This window comes from Remersonia thermophila, chromosome 7 (genome assembly GCF_042764415.1).
Source record: "Remersonia thermophila strain ATCC 22073 chromosome 7, whole genome shotgun sequence".
NCBI lineage: Eukaryota > Fungi > Ascomycota > Sordariomycetes > Sordariales > Chaetomiaceae > Remersonia > Remersonia thermophila.
The window spans coordinates 23,356-44,409 of NC_092223.1; the positions used below are offsets into that span (position 1 = coordinate 23,356).

Consider the following 21,054-nt stretch of genomic DNA (forward strand, 5'->3'; position numbering starts at 1 on the left):
TAGTGTGATGGCCCGGACCTGTGAGAGTGCATACGGCGGAAAGGAGTGGTTGGAAGCTGTTGTTCAAAAGAAGAAAACAACTATCTAATATGCCTCTCCTGGAGGCTCCTTATATATACGATGGATGCCTAGAATAGCGGTCTAAGCAGGCAGAATGCCTGCTAGGGTTCAGGACCAGGGTATAAGTCCCCATAGATCCTGTTACACACCCCCCAGTTGTTCGTAATCAGCGAGCAACTGCTATAACAGGATCTTGAAAATCAAAGAAAAGAGAGAAATACCGTTGTAGCTTTCGCGCCCTTTTTAACAGGGTAATTAGGAGTTAAATACCTTTATAATATACTATAGGCTGTTTTAGACTTCGGGACGGGCCGTATCCGGCAATCTAAAGTCTTTATAATTAATCGACTTTCTAAGCCTTTAAAAGGTCGACTTAAAGGTTAATAAAGGAAATTATTCTTCTTCCGGAAATGTTAATAATAATCCGGTCGATTATAACATTCTAAAACTATAATAATAAAAGCGATCTTTCCGATTATTATAACTATAGAAATAGCTTTCCCAGGTATTATATCGATTTCCAGCTTTATTAGTTTTTTTAGTACTAAAAGTATATCGCTAAATAGCTTAACGAACCAGGTTGCTGGTTCTCGTCGTTTAAAATATATTTTCGATCGTTTAAAACTGCTCTTCTTACCCTCTAATTATAAGGGAGTAACCGGCTAATTCTTATTATAATTATCTATAATTTTCTAACGTATTATAATAATCGTTTAGCTTCCTATACCGCTAAGGATAGTAGAAAACTTACTAATACGGGTAATAATATTAATTTACCTGTAAAGTCGCCTTCTAGCAGCGCTGTAATATCCTTTAATAATAATTAGAACGCTATAATTATACTATATAAAAGCAAGGTTAACCCTATTAAACTTCCGCTTTCTAAGCTCCCGTAAAAGCTTAAGGATAGCTATAGGGTTCTCGGTCGGCGAATTAAACCCTATATAAGTTATTTTAAATCGGCTTTAAAATATAATAACGGCTTATATTTATCGGTCGTAGGTTAAACCTATTATTATCGTTATAAGACAATAACGTTTTATAGACTCGGGTAAAACTTCCTTCTTATTATTTTAAAGTCTCGGACGGTTATTATAACAACTAGTATTACGTTTTTAACTAATCCTTTTAATCGTATATCAAACCCTTTTTACTAACGTTTACTACTGTTTAATATATATAATATAAGTAAGCCAACGCCTTTAAAAATATAAATTTATTATTTTAGTAACCCGATCTATAGGTTCTAATAAGTATACAGATTATTAATCGTACCCGTTACGTATATAAGGACCTAGAGGCCAGTATCGTTAAAGGTCGGTAGCCGGAGTTTTTCCTAGCTCTAAAGAAGAGTTTAAAGACTCTACTCTTCTATATTATTAACAGCGTTCTAACGCTGCCTACCCTAGTTTAGTCCGGTCCTTCTACGTTATCCGGTACCTATAAACGTTTTTTAATAGTAACCTCCGTTCCTCCCGGCCCGGCTAGTAAAAAGAAGAAGGAGGATAAGTCTCCTTTTACTAAAAAGACTAAGGATAAGGGTAAAAGTAAAGCGGTAAAGGAGAATAATAATAAAAATAAGGAGGAGGAGCTTTTAAAACGTTTTCTAGCTAACGTAAAGGCTAAAAAGGATACTAAAGTAAAGGAAAAGGAGGCGGAGGCTCGGAAGGCGCGTTTATACGCTGAGCTGAAGAAACGTAGGTTAGATATTTAGGTTATCGGTTTGTTATATTAGTTTCTAACGCTCCGCGCCCTTATTATAGAGTCTTTAGGAGTAAATCCTATTAATTAACCCTTTGTTTTAAATTACCCTCTAAATCCTATATTAGCTTAATAATATTTTAAAGGTTAAGGAGCTTCTGAAAATACTTAAAACGCTATTGTAATAGATTCTTCGTTAATCCGTTAGCTAGTATTTATACCGTTTAAAAGTACTCGATACTAAAAGTACCTTTTTTAACCTACTCTTTTACCTATATATTATAGATATCGACGTACCTTAAAGAGGTATTTATTTGTATTCTATCTTTAACTACTAGTCTAATTATATTAGTATTATTATAGTAGATTATTTACAGCTCTCCGAAGTCTAAAGCAATATCCTTAAAGAAGCATTGTAGCGCTATAGTTTCTTTAACAATATTTGTAAACGCTATTAGTTCAGCTTCTATAGATAAAGTAATAACTGTCAACTGCTTTATAGCCTTCTATACAATTATACCCCCGAAAAGTATTATTACGTAGCCCTAGGTAGACCTTTGAGTATCGAGGCAATCGGCAAATAATACGTTCCTTACGATAAGGAATATTCGCGACTCGGTTTCCTCGCTAATATATATAATCCCTAGATACTTTGTTCTATACAGGTAATAAATTACCTAAAACGCTATAAGGATATACTAGCGTAACGGATTTATTAAAAAATAAGATAGCTTTAACGCAGTAAAAGCTACGTTTAAACGAATTATAATAGTTGTATAAAGTATCGAACCAATAAGCTTTTAGAAAAACTTGATTTCGTCGCTTAAGACGGTCCTCTTATATTTAACAAAATTGCCGGGGGGAAGTAGAATATAAAGCGCGCGAATTGTAAGGTTAATATTAAACCTTTTAACTACTTTTTTAATATATTAGTTGTAGACTAAGAATACCTAGCGCCTTAGACAGTCCCTAATAATTCTTACGCTTAGGAACTACTTTGCTTCTCCCTTCTTATAAAGCTTATACTTAGCTTTAAAAGCATTTATAATACGGTTTACCTTATCCGTATAGTTTTAATAGAAGAAGATAAAATAGTCGTCGATATAGAATATAATAATAACCTTATATTAGTTGTCGTAGAAAAGGTAAAGCTCTTCTTTAGAGGCTTTAAAGCCCAGTTTACGCAAAGTAGAGAAGAACTCTTAATACTAAAGGAGAGGTAACTCTCAAAGTCTATAAAGGGCCCGTAAAAGTTAAATATACTTCCCTAGCTGCTTATATCCTTCCGGGAGCTTACAGTATACTAACGCTTTTAGAAGGGTATTTAAAAATACTTATTTAACATCGAACTAGTAAACTTTAAAGTTAAAGTACGTAGCGATCGCTATTATACAGCGAAATATACAAATAGCGAAAGTAACGGTATAAGTCGTCTTAAGAGTACTCTAATGTTATAGATCGCCTCTAACGCAAATATATACCTTTACTTTCTTAATATAACTATACTTGTCGAACTTATATATAAATACCTATTTAAAAGGTAAAGGACGTTCTTTAGCTTTTACGCAATAGATAATACGTTAAGTCTTCCGATTAACGAGATTCCTAATCTCCTCGTTGTAAGCTTCTAGGAATAGGTATTTAAACTTATAGTTCTCGATATTTCGAAAGCGCTAAGGTACCTTAATATTAGCTAATTCTAAAAAATATATTCTCGGTATCTTAGGAGTAGTACCCAAGCGTTTTACAAACCTTTAGTTTACAGCCGCTACTACTACGTAATAGATAATACGAGTTTAAGGGCTGTCTCCTTTATAAATAGGATTGTCTGGGAAAAAGATTATATAAAAGCTCTTTTAATATCTCTGATTCGGCAAATATATACTATCGTCTTAATATATCCTAAATACGAATCCGATAAGTCTATACTTATCGTTATCGTTTTAACCCTTAGGCCTCTAACCTCTTTACTATCTACTCTAACGTATAGCAGGCCTATATACCTTCCTAATATACTTACGTTTAATACGGGCTGGATCAAAGTCTTATCTTTCTATAGTCTACTGTTTTATTATAGTATCTATAATATAATAAACGTTTTACGACGGTCTATAAATACTGTTTACCGGCTATAAAAGCTCCTCCTTAACTGTAAAGAGTCCTATAGTATTATTATCGTAGAGGCCTAATAGGGGCGTACTAAACTTTACAGTCCTATTAGCAGAATACTAGTCTTTAGCTATTATACCCTTACGATAAGTATCGCTAGTATAAGGTTTAATATCTATAACTCCGCTAAGTCTTATATAAGGTAATAGAGGACTAATAGATAGCTTTAGGGTTAGGAGTCTAGTTATAAGCGATCCTGTTTTTAACAGTTTAGTAGGAGTATTTACGGGAAGTATACTCTCTACCTATACTCCTACCCCTAAGTTCTAACCTTTTAGCTAGTTAAAACTCGTCTCTAGCCTTTTAGAAGATACTAAATATTCTAAACTCTTAAGGTTAATATCGTCGGGCTCTCTTACTATACTAACGTCCTAGTACTCTGTATCGGATATAAATAGCTTTATAACATCCCTTATAATTTAAAGCGGTTATAGAAATATATATTCTTTACTAGGTTTGTAGAAAAGCTTTTTATCGAAGATTACGTTCCGTATAATAATAACCCTTTTAAGCTAAGGAACCTAAATCTAATAGATATTAGTTATTTAGTACCTAACTAAATAACCGATATAAGCCTTTTCGGTTATTTTAAATAGCTTCCGGTAAATACTCGCCTTTCATTGCTTATCGAATAGGTATACCCGGTATCCGTATACGTATAGATTACTAAGGTAAAGCTTTAGATTTCGCGTACGATTATTTATAAACTTAGGTTGGTACTAACGGAAGTATTGCCGAAACTATAAGTATAATTTCTTGTTTAATAATTTCCAATCGTTACGCTATAAGGGCGTAATATTAATTAGCTAGGCGGCTACTTTTGTAGCTTCTAGCTACAGGTTGTAAAGCAGGCGGGCTCCGAGAAGTATAGTAAGCCCTCTTTTAATAATTTTACGTCCTACGCGCTTAGATCCTCCGTTAGCCTTTAAAATATAGGTTAAAGTAAGTTTAAGATCGATCCCTAGGTTCTAAATCTAAACCTTATAATCTATATACCTTTTAATACTAATAATACTAATATCGTTATCCTGCCGAATCTTACAGACTTTAAAGCTAAACTATATATTAACCTATAATATAATATCTTTAATCTATCTAGCTATAGTATATAACGATTTAGTTATTAGAGTTTTTACGATTACTTTCCTACTCTATTTATCTTTAATTATAAATAACTATTTTAAACCGTTAAACCCAGGATTAAACTCGAAGAGGTCCTAAGTAATCCTCTAGAAAAGTCTTATAACACGGTTCTCAAAGGGTTAGCGTAAAATAACTCGAATAGCGTATACCTGTATACAACTCTTATACTCCTTTTTTAAAATACTATCTACTTTATACCAAACTCCTCTAACTACAGAAACGAATCTTTATATTACTTTAGGCCCTACGTATCTTACACGTAGGTACTACAAGCATTCTGTATCCTCTCTCTTAGGAAGTAGCTCTTTTAATCGGGCAGCTAAACGGGTCTTAATAATAGTAAGAGATATAGTTATAATATATTTAGGCGGAGGAACCCTCGAGTAAACAGAATAAACGTTGTATTTAAAGAATACTAAATTATATTTATAAACCAACTATTTTATTACTAGACTACGCTCTATAGGGCTGTAACGAAAGGTTCTATCCTACCCGTAATACTAAAGGCCTGCCCGTTTAAAAGCTACCTCTAATACAATATTAATATAGAACCCGTTAATAAAAACCGTATCTTCCAGAATCAGGTCCTTAGTATTAGAACCTTTGTTACCGTTTAGTATATTTCTAAGCCTTTATCGCCTATAGGTTTATACTTAGAAAAAGGTTATACCTACCCCTATACAGTCGTCTAGGTTATCGACTTCGTACTAGGATCTAAACTTAAATCGTAACTTATCGTTAACAATATAGATTGCTTTGTAGTTATCTAGAAGGATAGAATTGTAAAGCGGGTAATAGTCGGTAACAAATATAGTATAGATGCTGGAGGGAAGTTGAATTCTTATTTATAGGTCGTAGGGGATTACCGTTTTAATAAAAGGCCCTGAAAAGTCTTTATTATTATTAAGTTTTAACTTAACTCCGACCGAACCAGGAAAGGGTTCTTTGCTACCCGATCCTAATAATAAACGTAGTACTCTAGGACTAAGGAGTCTTATCCCTCGAGCTTACAACTCGTCTCTAAGGTCCGCCTATTAAAGCTTTATAAGGTTATCAAGGATACGTTAATATAGGCCTTAGGATATTACACTGCTTCTCTCGCTTTTATTAGTTATAGTAGCTTTAAAATTAAAGCATTTAATCAGTATCCAATAGTATCGTTTAAGGATTCCGTATAGGTAGTTATAATAAACCTTTAGCGTTCGGTTTATTTTCTTATTTTAATTATTAAACTAGTTGTAGCTTCGGTTACTGCCTTTTCTACTACTATTCCCGTCTTTTCCTCGTCTATAGCTACCCTTTAACCTAAAAGGCTTACCTTTACCGTTACCGTTATTTTTCTTATCAGACCTTTATTTTAACAGGTCTTATTAGTTAGATAATTGCCTACGTTCTCCGAAAGTAGTGTAAATATACGGTAAGATATATACCCCGGCTCTATTCTAAAGGAGAAATCGGTATAACTAGTCTATATATACTTCTATAGTTTCCTTAAAGTTGCCTCGGATAACTCTATTAGCTAGGAATATATACTTAGTATAAGCCTATCCTAGGGCGATACGCTTCTAAATAGTATTTAGGAAGGCTGTAATAACTAGGAGACTAACTATATCGGTAACTCTGTTTACAAATACGTTATAATATTTACAGTAGAAGTCTATAATCTATTCAAAAGGGTCTATAACTGTTTCGGCTTTATTAAGGATATTAAAGAAGGCTTTATAAGACGCCTTTATCCTTACCGTCTAAGTAGGAATAATTTAGGCTTCTAAAATATATAGAACGTTATAGTAGATCTATAGCTATCTTATCGATATAAAGAAGTTAAAGGCGTTTTTAAACAGATCCTTTTAAATAGTATTAAGGATAAGATAGTATACTATATTATAAGCCTTCCTCTAATTGTTCGAATCGTCTTACAGGGTCTTTAGGAAGTGCCGGAGGAGGTTCTACTCGTATATATAATCTATATCGGACTTAAAGGGTTCTCCTAGTTTTTCCGGTTTAGGGCCCCTTTCCTCCGGATTAACGTTCTACTAGTCCCGAAGCTTTCGCTAGTATTAAATCCTAAGCTGTTGCTAGACCTCTAAGTAGGCGTTTACGTAAAACGGCTCTTAGTTATTATTAAGGATCTTCAGAACCGTCTTAGCGTTTACTTCTGGTCTACAGATCTACTATACACCGTAGATATAAGCTTCGTTTCGGATATAATCGAACCATCGTCCTTAATCGCGGAAGGTCTCCAGCCGTATAACGCTAAAAGTATAATCCTTAAGGACTAAATCTATCTTACTAAGGAAGATGCTTTAATAGTTAGCGACGGGTTTTAAAAGAGAGAGGAGAAAATAAACGAGCTAAGTACTTTAAAGATTGATTTAAAGGCTTATAACAAGAAGGGGAGGTTCTCTTTCTGCATAGCAGGAAGGTACCGGGCTTATAACTATAATAGCCCGGACCTGTAAAAGTATATACAGCGGAAAGGAGTGGTTGGAAGCTGTTGTTTAAAAGAAGAAAACAACTATTTAATATGCCTCTCCTGGAGGCTCCTTATATATACGATGGATGCCCAGAATAGCGGTCTGAGCAGGCAGAATGCCTGCTGGGGTTCAGGACTAGGGTATAAGTCCCTATAGATCCTGTCACAGATAGGCCAGGTGCCGTAATTAATTGTGCCCGGTCCTACCCTTCCAGATAATCAATACTACGAAACTTCGGCCAACAATCAGAAACCATTATCCTACCTTCTATTCACCTCGGTCATGGAAGACTCTCTCCCCTCAGGGTTCATCTCCATTCCTTCTCACCCTGCCCTGACGTGGCCATTGGGATGTAGTATTGCATGAGGCAGATCGATCGACTTTGAGTAGTTCCAGTTCGCCCAAGCACTTGCAAAGGACGGGGAGCAGACTTTACCAATTGGGTTGTGATGGTAATCGATCTATTCTTGCGCTGGGAGTGGTCCAGTAATTACATTTTTACAAGGCCTCCCGAACATTCGTGAGGTACTTCAGATCCTCCTCATAGGAGGTACTCATCAAACCATGTCACGGCCTGCAGGAATGCCTGCTCTTTGGCAAACTTCTGCGCCTTGACCGAAATGTCTCCGCGAACGGCAAACCCGTGCTCGACCTGAGAGAAGAGGGTGATTTGGTAGGGTTGGCCGATTTTTTTGAGGATCTCCTCGGAGCGATGGCGGTTTTCGGTTGGGAAGATGGCGTCCGTCTCAGCAGCCGAGATTGCCAAGGGCCCCGTGATGGCGGCGAGCTCTTCTTCCTCAACAAAGGAGGGGTGGGCGACGTAGCCTACATCAATGCCATTCTTGTAGTGGCGGACAACGTACTGGGCGGTGTGAGGAACTGTTGATATGCCTGCTTTCGGAGAAGGAAGAGCCGCTCACCTTGGCGCCGAAGCAATACCCGACAGCACCCAGCCGCTTGACTCTGTAATCTTCCTTCAGCGCCTTGATCGCATCAATCACGATCGGGTCCACAGCTTCTTTGGTGTGAGGGTTGTCACCCGTGGACCCATGAGCAATCCAGTCCATGATGTTGAAGTTGGGCGGCCTATTCAGCTTGAGCGCATCGCCGTTGAACACATCGAGGAGAAGTGTGAGATATCCGTTGGCCGCGAACTGATCAGCAATGAGCTGGCTGTTTTGCCAGATGCCGATCACATCCGGAATCAACAGGATACCGGCGAGCTTGTGCTCCTTGTCGGCCGGCGGCATTGCGAGGTAGGCATCGTGCTTGTTGGCGACCCGCACCAATTTCCCGGTAGGGGTACCACTTGGTGAACGGTGAATCCGAATGTCAGTTCACGTCTTCCATGTAGTGACTAAGGCAGGCAGGTAGGTGCATACTCGTGAAGTGTGCCGAGGGTGCAGCACCGGCCAGGAGGGTTCGAAGCCATGGGGATGGATGGTCTTGAGAACGATGGAGATCTCAGAGAACAGATAGGATTTCTGGGGAATCTACGCGAGATGGTTTGTGTTCTTGTGTGTAAATGCTCAGGCTCTTGTGAAACAGATGCTTCCCGCTAGATGAGTGGGTGTAATGTCGGGGGAGAGAGGGAGGTTGGGGTGGGGGGGGGGGGGGGTTGATAACTTCCAGGTTGGCGTTGGATACAAGCTGTATGTAGAAGGGTTGAAACCTAGAAGGTTAGCAGCGCTATCTCCGAATTGAAGCTGCCTTATTGATGATGGAACGGATCCTAACGCAGCACGAAACCTGTCCCGCCCTTTTCGTCATCGACTCTGGCCCACTGCTTCTATCCTAGGTACCTAGGTATTAGTAAAGCCCTGAACTCGAACACCCAAGACCCCGACCCGACAGACTGCCCCGCGCGGGGTTGGCGAGGTCGGCCTGCCCGGTGAAATGTCGTTTTTTGGTCAAGTGACGACAACTGGCGACCAATGCAGGGTCGGCGGGGACGACAGAACCGGAGTGGGTTCGGTCGCGCGCGGCTGGGTGCCAAGGACGGCCGGAGCCTAAGGTGGGACCTGCCGATCCAATGCAAGGCTGAGGTGGAACGTTGATCGCTTTGGCCTTAGGTTGTCCTTTAACGACGGGAGCCGATTCATACCGCTTCACAATCTGGAACAACCACGTCCAAAGATTCCCCATTTCGCTGCCGATATCCCGCCCATCGACAGGGCTCTGCAATAATTGCGCTCAACGATGACTTGAGATCTGTCTTTTGTCCTTCCAACTAGCATGGAGACCAACGGGCACAGCGGCTTCGAGGCACGTTCCCCGTCCGGGGCCCCGCTAGCTACCACGACGTCTGTCGGTGTGCCACGAAAAGACACCGAGATTAGCACCACGGGGCGGAGGAGCAGGAAGTCTTCGCAGCACAACCCAGCGCGGCAGACGTCTCCAATACCGGAAGTAGACGATCCCCCTTCCACAGCGAATCTAGCAGATCGGCGCTCGACCGGAGACCGAAGGGTCTCTGGGCCACCCACTGGGTTCCCGACACCAGACCCATCGAGCGATAGCCAGAGTGACGGTGAATTGCTCCCCCAGGTCCCGCAACCGACCGAACCCCAGATACCCGCGCCGGTCCCGACAAAGGATCCTGCGAGTATACCCACGACTCGAGACCGATCAGACACGAAGGGTAGCAACCCGGGTGGCATGCGACGACGCTTGTCGACATCCAAGATGCAGGAGTTTACCGCTGCACCAAATTCGATCCCGATCGCCACCGTCTCCGATCGTCCTTCGGATGGTCCTGTAACCGCCGGAATTGTTGAAGCAACAAGGCGGCTCTCTCGTGCGACGGAACAAATGCCACCCTTAGATCAAGCGGACTTTCTCCGGCCTGGACGCCATGAAGAGCGCACAAGTTCCGTCGGCATCCCACGCCGGTCGTCCGGGCCCGGGAGGACATTGTCAACACCGCCCATTGGCAGGCGAACCTCAAGCAGCCAACCATCAAACCACTATCCTCCTCACCGCGACTCGCTCCATCCTGCCCAACGGCCACTCCAACCCGAGCTTGATTGTCGGGGAACCAACCCCCCCGCAGCCCAAGGCCGCAACGATCGAAGCGAACCGCCGCCGCCGTCCCCTATCCCGCCGGTTATACCGCTCCCCCCTATGTCTATCCCAACGCACTTACAGCTGGAACTGTCCGGCCAGCGACCAACCCCGTTATACATACACCATTCCCACGCCAACGATATACCATATGAATCCAACGCTGTCAAAGTAGAGCGGCTGATGAACTTCTTGCTCCTGCCCTTCTACCTGGAGCGAGCCATGACCTTTGGCGTTGCGGCGTGCTTCGACGCTTGGCTGTGGACCTTTACTGTGCTGCCCTTGCGCTTCTGCATTGCTGCTTCGGTGCTAGCCCGTTGGTGGGCGTACGTGATCGGCAAGGAGATTCGTTGGCTGGTTGGATTTGTTTGGTATGGACTCGGCCGGATGTGGCAGCGCGGTCGCCGCGAACGCACTTCTTCCAAGGGTGTCGGTTTCGAAACACGTCAGGAGGCATCCAGAAGCAGCAGCCGAGTTAGAGATGCGCTTCCCGACACTGGTCTTGTCGCCCAAGCCACGGGCGGTTCGGGGACTGTGACGGACTCGACATCGCGCCGCCTGGACTCGACCCGCCCTACCCATGCCAGAGCTGGGTCATATCGAAAATCGAGTTCCAGGTCAGCCGGGCACCTCCGACACCGGCGGACAAAGTCAATTCCGTCAAGCCTGACAACTTTCCACAAGGCCGATCTGCTGCAGGGCGGGCTTCTCATCATCAGCTCCGCGGTCCTTATGATCCTGGATGCGAGCCGCATGTATCATTTCATTCGTGCGCAGTCAGCTATCAAGCTGTACGCCATCTACAACTTGCTCGAGGTCGGTGACAAGTTGCTCTCCGCGCTTGGGCAAGACATCATGGAGTGTCTTTTGAGCAACGAGACGTTGTCCCGCAACAGCTTTGGTCGCTCCAAGGTACTGCTGCCGATGGGAATGTTTGGGCTGGCGCTTGTCTACAACATCATGCACGCCGTGGTCCTCTTCTACCAGGTCATCGCGCTCAACGTGGCCGTCAACTCCTACTCCAACGCTCTTTTGACTCTGCTCTTGTCGAATCAGTTCGTCGAGATCAAGAGCGCGGTGTTTAAGCGCTTCGAAAAGGAAAACACGTTCCAGCTCGGCTGCGCAGACATCGTCGAGCGCTTCCAGCTCTGGGTTATGCTCATCATTATCGGCATGCGCAACGTCGTCGAGGTGGGCGGCCTGTCGGTACCGGGCGCTGGGAGCGAGGACACCGGGCCAAGTAGCATTCCCCTGCATACGTCCTCCATCCTTCCGGCCAGTTTCACTATTCTACCGTCATGGTTGTGGTCCGGAGAGGTGCTCTCTCCCTTCATCGTTGTGATCGGCAGCGAGATGGTCGTCGATTGGATCAAGCACGCCTATATTAACAAGTTCAATAATATTAAGCCGACGTTTTACGGCAGGATCCTTGACATTCTATGCAAGGACTACTACACGAATGTGAGTTCCTTCCAGAGACTAACCTGTCCCCATCACATTCGCCCACCTCCTGCTGACCAAACCAGGCCTTTGTGACTCCGTCACTGACCCGGCGACTCGGCCTGCCGCTTCTTCCGCTCTCGTGCCTCTTCATCCGTGCCTCAATCCAGATCTACAACATGTTCCTCGCCACTCACCTTCCTACCCCCAGCCCGCCGTCCACCCAAACGTCGCTGTCGATTGAGAATGCCACGCCCTCGCCCGCCATGCTAGCGGGCCTGGGCAGAATCGACCACCTTATACGGAACGCCTTGGGTCGCTCGGTATTTGGGTACCCGTACGCCAACGACCTCACCGATAACTCGACGGCGGACCCGCTCCCGGGTGCCGCTGGATTCATGTCCTCTAGGCTGTGGATCTTCCCTTTTACGACCGATGACTGCATCGCTGCACTCACCATGGTGGTGGTGTTCCTGCTCCTTTTCCTGGTGCTCTTGCTCGTCAAGCTGCTGCTGGGTATGGTGCTGTTGCGATACGCGCGCGACCGCTACGCCCGCATGAAAATCAAAGAACATGCCGTGGCAACCGGCCAGGCGGAAAAGGAATCGTTTGACTCTCGTGGAAAGCGAACTGGTGGGTATGGCCAAGTGGAAGTAGGCGAGGAGCGAAGGAGATGGATCTTTGGTCCCGAGGATCCAGAGGGATTGCGCAAAGCCAGGGAAAAGGACCGGAGGATTGAGGCGAACATTGAAAAGGACAAAGACAAGGACTTCTCGAGGGTTATACGGTACGAGATGATCACAAGGCGGATCTGGTAGGCCAGAAGGGTTGGCTCAATATGGGTCACCACTAGGCGGTCGCATTCTTGATTGCCCACGAGGGGTTCGGAAATCATGCACGGACTGGCGTTCGTTTTCAACAGGAGGAGCGATGCTCGATTATTCTTGCTAGCTATCGATCCGCTTGTGCTATGGCCTGTTGTCCGTCTGCGCCAGCATCGCCCCGGCCAGTTGAGTCTGCAGCCCTTTCTTTCCGACGTGCATGGCACGCTCGATCTCCCTCTCTTCTTCCTGTAGCCGTGCTCTTTCGTAAAGCATCCGTTTTTCTTGCCTCCGTTTCTCCTCTGCTACGGCCTTCTCGCGCTCTTCCAACGCCTTCTGTCGTCGACGACGCTCTTCGCGCGCCTTCCGCGCGGCTTCATCTTCTTGATGTGCGGTATCGCCCCCCTCTGGGGGCGGGCCTAGCCCTTGGATGTAGGCCTCGATGAATGGGTCGCGGATTTTGGGTTCCAATGAAATGTAGCGAATGTCAGCAAGGACTTGGGATGGCAGGTCCGAAACCATAGTTCGGTTGTTGAGTGCCGAGAGAGGCACCGACTCGAGCAGCCTCTTGAGGTCGGATTTGAGCGTCGACTGGGGCAGCTTGAGCCGGTTGATGTGTTCGCGGTACCACTTCTCACGGTCCTTGTCAGTGAGCTTCGTGTCGCGCATGGATTCCTCCTTGCGGTACTTGCGACGGAACTCGGGCCAGTACAACTTCGGCGTGGCCTTCTCTTGTAGGAATGCCAGGTATGGAATGCGTGGGTCTTTCTTCTCTTCGCGGGCCCGCCGTTCCTTAAGCTCCTGGATCTTGGCCTTTGACCATTCTTCCCATACCTCCCTGCGAGCCTTGGTCGTGGGGAGGACTGTGTAGCGAGCGTCGTCAAACACCTTGCCCTCTTCCAGCAACTTCTCCCAGGGACTGTAGGGGTTGATGTTGAAGTCGTTAAGAAGGTCCTTGAACAGCTCACGCGCGTCTTCTTCTGAGAGCGGCAGGCCCTCGTCGCCCTCTTCCCAGCCCCCCTCACCCATCTCAACGTCCTCGCCGTATTCCGCATTCATGGCGGCCAGCTGTGCCTCGATGTCGGCTTCGGTGAACTCGGCTGGCCCGGCGCCAGCTACAGGTTCCTGGGTGCGTTGTCGCTTGTGCGAGTGGCCTTCGGCGTCGCCTTCCAAGCTCTCGCCCTCGTCGTCCGTTACCTCAACCTCTTCATACTCAGAGCTGTCGTAATCATGGGTGGATTTCTCGGGTTGTTGCTCCGGCTCCTCTGGTGCGCGGGCAGCCCCGGAAGTTGCGTCTGTTGTCGCCGTAGTCTCGTCCGCCGGAGCTTGACTTCCATCCTCCGCCGCTGGTTTCCCCTCCGCCTTTTGCCGAATCCGTGCCTTGTCCAGCTCCAAGATTGCCGGCATGAGCTTCTCGGGAATGCGCCAGTAGCTGGCATTCTTGATGGGGTTGTAGACGAAGCGGCGACCGTATTTGGTGTACACCAGGATCCACGGGTCGCAGCCTGGTATGGCAATCTTGGATCGGGGTTTGTCGACAGGTTGGGGTCGTGGTCGTGATTGCGCCCCACCCCGTCCTCCGCCACCAAATCCGCTGCGATGTCCTTGGTGCTGTGCTTGGTTGAATTGGGCCATGAAGGCGTTGGCCACGTTGGGGTCCGACAGATTTAGGTGTGGTGCGATCGAGGGCTGCGGGTACCCGGCAATTGCTGGGTGCATGGGGATTGTGCTAGATACGGTAGGAGGGATAGCGACAGGGAAAGACACGGCGGCAGCTCCTGCGATGGGCGCCGCAACGGATGGTGTCGCGGGCGCGGCCGAAGCCACGGCGCCGGGCCGCTTGTACGTCGACTGTTTTGTTTCGGCATTATAATAGTATGTGTGGCCTGTTGGTGCTTTATGCTCGGTCCAGCCAGGCGGCAGCGGTGGCAGGGAGCCCGCGGGCGATGGTTGGTATGTGGATTTGACCATGATGGGTTGAAAGGAACGAGCTTCTTGAGGATGCTCAAACATTTGCAACCTTTCGCATCGACGCGTTGCCTGCGCGGTGGAAATCCTATGCATGACGCATGGGGGGAAGGTCCGAAGTGGGGCCAGCGCCGGCTGCTGCCGGTCCGTCAACGATCGCCAACATCTGCCATTCCTGGATTTCTCTTCTCACTCCTCGTCGAACTCCTCTGCCCATAGTTACTCGTAGCTATGATGCGATCAGTCACGACAATTTCGAGTAATTTTTACCGAGGCTTTTTTCGGCTCTGTTAGGCTGATATGCATGGCATCTATACCAGAATTCTCTGACATTGATTGCTGTTGCTCGACTGAAACGAAGTGTCTTTCCGTTGGATTGATCGTTAAACCGAAACGGCCACTCAGCGACTGCCGCGAAGCAGTCGCCCAGGGCCGGTTATCTAAGTCGAGAAGGGGGGGGGAGGGAGGGAGGGGATTCGCTGATGAACTCTCCCATTACTGGTCTACGGTGGATTCAGTCTTGAACTTTCTTCTTGAACCTAGCAGTGCAGCTCAGCTAAACTCCATCATCAAAGATTCTTGTTCCCAAGTTCTGGCGTTGAATGACATCGAAGTATCTATCAGTATGTTCCGCCTGGGCAGTGGTCGAGGGTCAAGGTGTTGCAGGTGGTGTGGGAGGCGTTCCTGTAGGCCATGAGCCTAACACATCCATCATTGTGAGCTCGAGGATCGGCGGCACGGTGTTAATATGGACAGGCTCCGGAGATGCCCCAAAGATCCCTGTTTGCCATCGTTGCCGAAAATCCCATCTCCGGCGCTATGCAGGTTTGCGGTATGTGTGCGAGTCACGAACTACCTCGGCGCTAGAGTCTGCAGAGACGGCATGGTTTTCTCAACTTGGATTGAACTATTACGAAGGCACCAGTGAGTTGAGGGCTTTGGCAAGTCGCAACTACTGTAGGCTCGCTAACTCGAGCCCTGGACTCAGGGGTATATACAAAGTCTGGGAGCCGCAATCCCACTGGCCAGACCGATAATGAGACAGTCGCTGCTCACCATGAGCTGTTTCTGAAGCTTTGTTTAGCTGATGACCCGCAGACGATGTCGATTGCATCTGGCAACGCCGAGGGCGAGAACAACAGGCCAACATTCATCGGTATGAGAACGCCATCATCCAGATGTGGCGAATACACGGTTCCGAGGTCCGACTCAACGGAGCTTTGGCAGTCGCCTATACTCTCCGTGCTCTCCGAAAATACCGCATGCCATTGTCAGGCCGATCCCCGACGTCAAGCTCTCATCCTAGGCAGCAGACCGGGCTCGTCCCAATCCGCAATGTATGTGCTTCATTGGTGAATATCAAAACGCTGCAAATCCAGCTAGACCATTTCTAGGTAATAGTTTGTTGATACTGACTTGCTTTAGCTCCGGTCAAGGCGTTGCTCCGTGCCATCCATCCTCGTAACTACCAAGTTCGAGCTGGCCGCGACCCGCTCTAGGCATTGGAAGAGACATGCTTCAAGCCAATATGAACAGCGGCTTTTCCAGAAATATGTCCTGCTTCAGGAGGGCCTTTTATTCCAACGTCCTGCAACTGGGCAGGTTTGGGAGTGATAAAACACTGTGTTGGGCGGCGATGCAATCCGTGATGTGCACTGTGGGCTTACCGCTATGGTGTTGCGTTACAGATTAGTGTACTCAGAAACAAAGTATACATTCGCGATTCAGCTTGGGTAGTTATTGTTAGTAACCAAAGGTAACCAACCGACCGCGCGCTCCGCCCGCCGCTCAGGGGTTACACCGTGTTCGGCGCCATGCAGCCTTTTGAATTTTCCAGACCAGAGGTCATGCGACTGCTTTGTCTAAACATTGAGTGCACTAATTTCGTAGGCTAGAAACTTTGAATCTTCTCGTTTGTCCTTGTTGTTTCGTCGATCCTTTCGTCTGGCTATCGATGCAGGGAGGCTCTGTAGAGTAAACTAGGTACGTACTCAAACAGCAGACCACCGCATCCTTGCATGCGACCCGTGGCTGACGCGTGGTTTTCTCGGTGCCATGCTCTCGGATGAGATGCTGGGTGACATGATGAACCACGGTCGCGAGGTTCAAGGCTGGCGCTGCTATTGACTTGTTACTGCCGAGTATCTGGGGTTGGAAATCATGGACAGGACCGGGAGCTTCGACGTCTACGCACCCTCACGTAGGCTTGAGTTGAAACCGGTCAACCCAGAGTCAAACATGCTGTTCGATCAAAATATAGATCTACAAGGGGCAAAAGGGTTTCCGAGAAAAACATATGGAACAAAAGTTTAACTGTGGTATGTCAAGAAGTGGAACTGAGGATGGACCGGCCCCCGCCTCAATCATGTTCCGATCCTTGCATAGACAGCACGGCATCATGTGGTACTATCCACGATAACTTGTGCTCGTCCGATATTATACAAGGAGAGCTTCTGGTATACAGCACCCGGGCTTAGAACATAAGTCCGTTGCGCCAGTTCCCAGCCGTCACAACGTGCATGTCCTAGACAATCCTCACGAACACTTGGCTTTCATTTTCTGGAGCCTGTCCCAGCGGCCGCACTAGATGTGGATGCGTGGGAATCCCTTGCCGCTTTCTGTCACATTCTTCGGGATCGGGCCGCACCGGTACCCGACTTTGTTGGGTTTCGCTGGCGCAGAAGGTAACGCAGCAGTCGGTCTCGTTGTTCTGCCAGACATAGCTTGTGAACGGAAGATTGTAGAAGGTTTCCTGTATTAGGATCTTGGTGTGCCTTCCCGTGAAGTTTGCAAACTCGCAGCCCTGGAAGGCTACTCTCTCAAACACAGCCGGGGTTGTTTGGTTATGAAGGAACGTGATGGTCCTCCGTGGTGCACTAGACGTAGTGGACGATGAGGTGGTGGTCGTTGGGGTGGGGGAGCTGATTCGGGGTTAGCATGAACCGGTTCCCTGGTTGCACAACGGGCCCGAAGCCTTTTTTTTTGCTCACCTCGTTGTCCTAGGACTATCCGCAGCCGAGTCGCTCCGGGGCCGTTGTTTCCGCCGCGGCCTCTGCGTCCTCTTCTAACAACCGCCTCGCGACCAATGAGCCGCCTACTCCGCCGCCGATGGCTATTGCCACAACGACCAAGCCAATGATCAAGGCGATAATAATGAAGCAGCGTTTTGGCAGCCCGCATATACGCTTCTTAGGCTCCGAGTCGGCATTCATGTAGGCCTGCTCGACGTCGAGCGGGGGGGAAGATTGCCACGAAACAGAACTGTTAGGGCTTATTGCGGGCTTCACAGTCAGTTCGACCGATCTAGCCATAAAATGTGCTGCTCAAGATAGGTTTTACCTAGCACGCGACCCCAGAGGACGGGAGTCTGTTTTCTAAACCGACAACTTTTCTCCGACACCCGTCGTAATTTATTTTCGGTCTGGTTGCAGTCCGTATCATCCACCGGGAAACCTCAAAATATCCATCTTTAACAGCTCTAGCCCCTGTTCTGGCGCAGCAGAAGCGCTCTCGACGGGCTGGCACCGAGGGATCCCCTCGCCTACACAGTATGCAACCGTGCAGCCATTTTACCCTGTTCTGGGAACAGTGCCTGGGCCGTGCTTCACACACACGGCGCAAAAGTGTAACCTTACACCCACCTGTTGAAATCGACAGATAATGACAGCCAACGGTTAGGCTCCCCATGCCTTTACTTGCCTCCACGAGATTCCGTTCCATGCGCAGTTCTTGTCCGCCACGTCAACGCACCACGTACCGAGGACGACGGTGCTGCTTTGTGGCACAGCACTCCTTGCCATGAAGCAAGGCCACGACCAGCAAGGTTTAGATTTTCGGTAACCGTTGGGGTTCATCTGACTTGACTTTCCTTGTCAGAGACGGCAGGGAGTCAATTGGTCAGCCCCCTCCAGGCTTCCACTGACCTACCGACCTCGACCTGGATGCGGTAGTGTCCCCTTGCACGTATGACGGGACAAAGGGCGGAAATGCTGCGACAAGGGCCATCACCCTCCAGCTGAGGGAAGCTCCGTGCCTTGAAAAAAATGGTCCATTTCTCAAGGCATGCCTACTCCGCGTATGCAGTTAACGTGAACTTCCATTGGAAAGGGAGGCTCGTCCGTCTTAAGTCGTCCATCAGCCAGGCATCTTGTTTCCTCCTCGGGATGGGTTCTTTTGCGCTGCTTGCGCTTAGGAAACGGAGCTGTTCCATACCAGACGAGGACAAAACATATGCAGTGCGCTAGAGACGGCTTTGGGATTTTCGGGGGCACCGTGCCCTGGTCACGGCTTTGCAATGGAAGTACCGAACGGTATTCATCGCTGCCCTGCAGAGCTTCGGCGTCACACCAGTAGCTTTATAAACACAGCACAGCCAGAGAGAATGTGACTCTCCCTACGACCCTCTGGCATATGCGAAACGGGATCTGCTTGTGGTCGGGCTTTGAACTGGGCACGGAGGATAGATTCCGCAAAGGGAAGGTGGGAGACTTTGACTCCAGCCCGTTCTTCTCTTCCGTGTGTGCCCCGTGCGGGGTACGTTGACGATTTTGAGTGACAATCACAGAACCGATCAACGGTTTCGAGCCATTGAGAGCCTGCATCCACAGCCAGTCATGGAAGTAGAGCTATTCTTGGACAAGCGCAAGCCACATCCTTCCTCGTCGCTGAACGATCAGAATTTCCCTGCAACATCGCACGGTTCCTAGACATCAAATTACCAACAACTCAAACATTTGAGATATTGAGACATTGGAAGGTGCAGGTACTCTCAAGCTCCAAAGAAAAACCTTGACAGGTTGAGGCAATGGAATAATGATGAGTTTACGGATTGATGAGATGGTTAGGGTGTTACGGATTCTACGGAGTAACTAACGTTAGTTACTCGGGGAAAAAAAGGGACACAATCACAGCCAGCAGGGTTAGGGTTGAACCGGCGAGCTGTCCACGTTGGCTGTTGTGGACAAGGAGAAAAACATTGGACTCTTTCAAACACAGACACGGTGGTCCTCTTGCCATTTAGTCCGCGCCAGAGATGTCTCTTCAGGTGCAATTTCGGGGCCACACAACCGCCGGTTTCTCTTTGGTTATCACGCCATCCGTATGGTGGTGCAATTTTTAGTCAGGAGGCGAAACGCATTTCCTCTTCTCTTTGCAGGTGAGGCTCCCCTCGCCGACGTCGGCTTGATGCAGGAAAAACTTTCCGGTCCAGCAAACCAAGGCCGGACCGACTCTCATCGCATGTGGCCGGGCAGTCCCGGCCCCTCATCAATCTTGCCAAGGCCAATGATCTTATCAGATGATCAGTGAAACGTTTTTTTTTTTTTTTTACCAGGGGGTACAGGGAAACGACCCCCACAACCCACAGTGACGGTACTTGTAGGTAAGTCCATCTCCTCGGCTCAACAGAACGGAAGCCCGAGTTGGACCGCTGGGTTACGTATCCGTAAATACGGCTAGCTGGGGGTCCCAATGCCTTGTGGGTATTGCGTGAGGCAATTTCTGATCTGCTCGCTGAACCAGGTGCCTGCGATACCTGATGTAGAGAAGACGAACCACATCCATGGTGTTGTGTTCATAAGGTGCCATACCTCACCGAACAGCTCAGAGGCTGACCTCTGACCTCTTCATATTCAAGCCCAACCAGTGCCGCTGTTTGACCCTTGTATTGACATTGGGCAAAGAGCCAGAACCAGAATTATGGTGCTACCAGCCTTGGGACTTCCAACGTCGACCTCACTTTGCCTGCGTGAACGACGCCTCTGGCGGTTCCGCAAACCTCGGCCCCCCCTCGACATCTTGAGAATGCGCTAGGCTTAATCAGTGTTAGCGACCCCATCTCATCCTCGTCATACGATCTGATAAACAATTTTTCTTCCCTTCGTCCCGGAATCCAGCGACGCGCGCAACCCCGGGGACCTGACAACCTTCCGTTCTTCGGAGAAGACAGGGATCATGCGAGCCGCGTAGGCCGTTGATTGGTCGGGGCGCCGGTCAAGATGGACTCTTTGATTATCTTGATCCGAGATAATCTTGCGTGAAGGGATGTGCTTCAACCAAGCTGCTCGAAAAATGGCTCTCCTTGACTTTCCACACGCCCCTTCCCTCATGCACGCCCCGCCATCCAACCGATTTAATCAACTCACGAGCTTCCCAAAAAGAGAAAATACATGGAGCATATATCATAGAATGCCAATGCCAATGCTGTTTATCCC

At 47.4% G+C, this 21,054-nt stretch overlaps 3 protein-coding genes across 3 annotated transcripts; 1 reads left to right on the top strand and 2 right to left on the bottom strand.

Annotated features, from left to right (window-relative positions):
• Nucleotides 1–8,091: 8,091 nt before the first annotated feature.
• VTJ83DRAFT_7001 (uncharacterized protein) lies at nt 8,092–8,982 on the bottom strand (the record flags this gene model as incomplete). The annotated part of the gene is made up of 3 exons (XM_071013776.1): nt 8,092–8,412; nt 8,471–8,858; nt 8,933–8,982. 3 exons carry the CDS (start codon nt 8,980–8,982, stop codon nt 8,092–8,094), a joined length of 759 nt encoding a protein of 252 aa, XP_070863218.1.
• An 803-nt stretch (nt 8,983–9,785) lies between these two features.
• On the top strand, nt 9,786–12,871 carry VTJ83DRAFT_7002 (uncharacterized protein; the record flags this gene model as incomplete). Its single annotated transcript, XM_071013777.1, has 2 exons — nt 9,786–12,074; nt 12,140–12,871. 2 exons carry the CDS (start codon nt 9,786–9,788, stop codon nt 12,869–12,871), a joined length of 3,021 nt encoding a protein of 1,006 aa, XP_070863219.1.
• A 150-nt stretch (nt 12,872–13,021) lies between these two features.
• On the bottom strand, nt 13,022–14,845 carry VTJ83DRAFT_7003 (uncharacterized protein; the record flags this gene model as incomplete). The annotated part of the gene is made up of 1 exon (XM_071013778.1): nt 13,022–14,845. One exon carries the CDS (start codon nt 14,843–14,845, stop codon nt 13,022–13,024), a length of 1,824 nt encoding a protein of 607 aa, XP_070863220.1.
• Nucleotides 14,846–21,054: the final 6,209 nt, after the last annotated feature.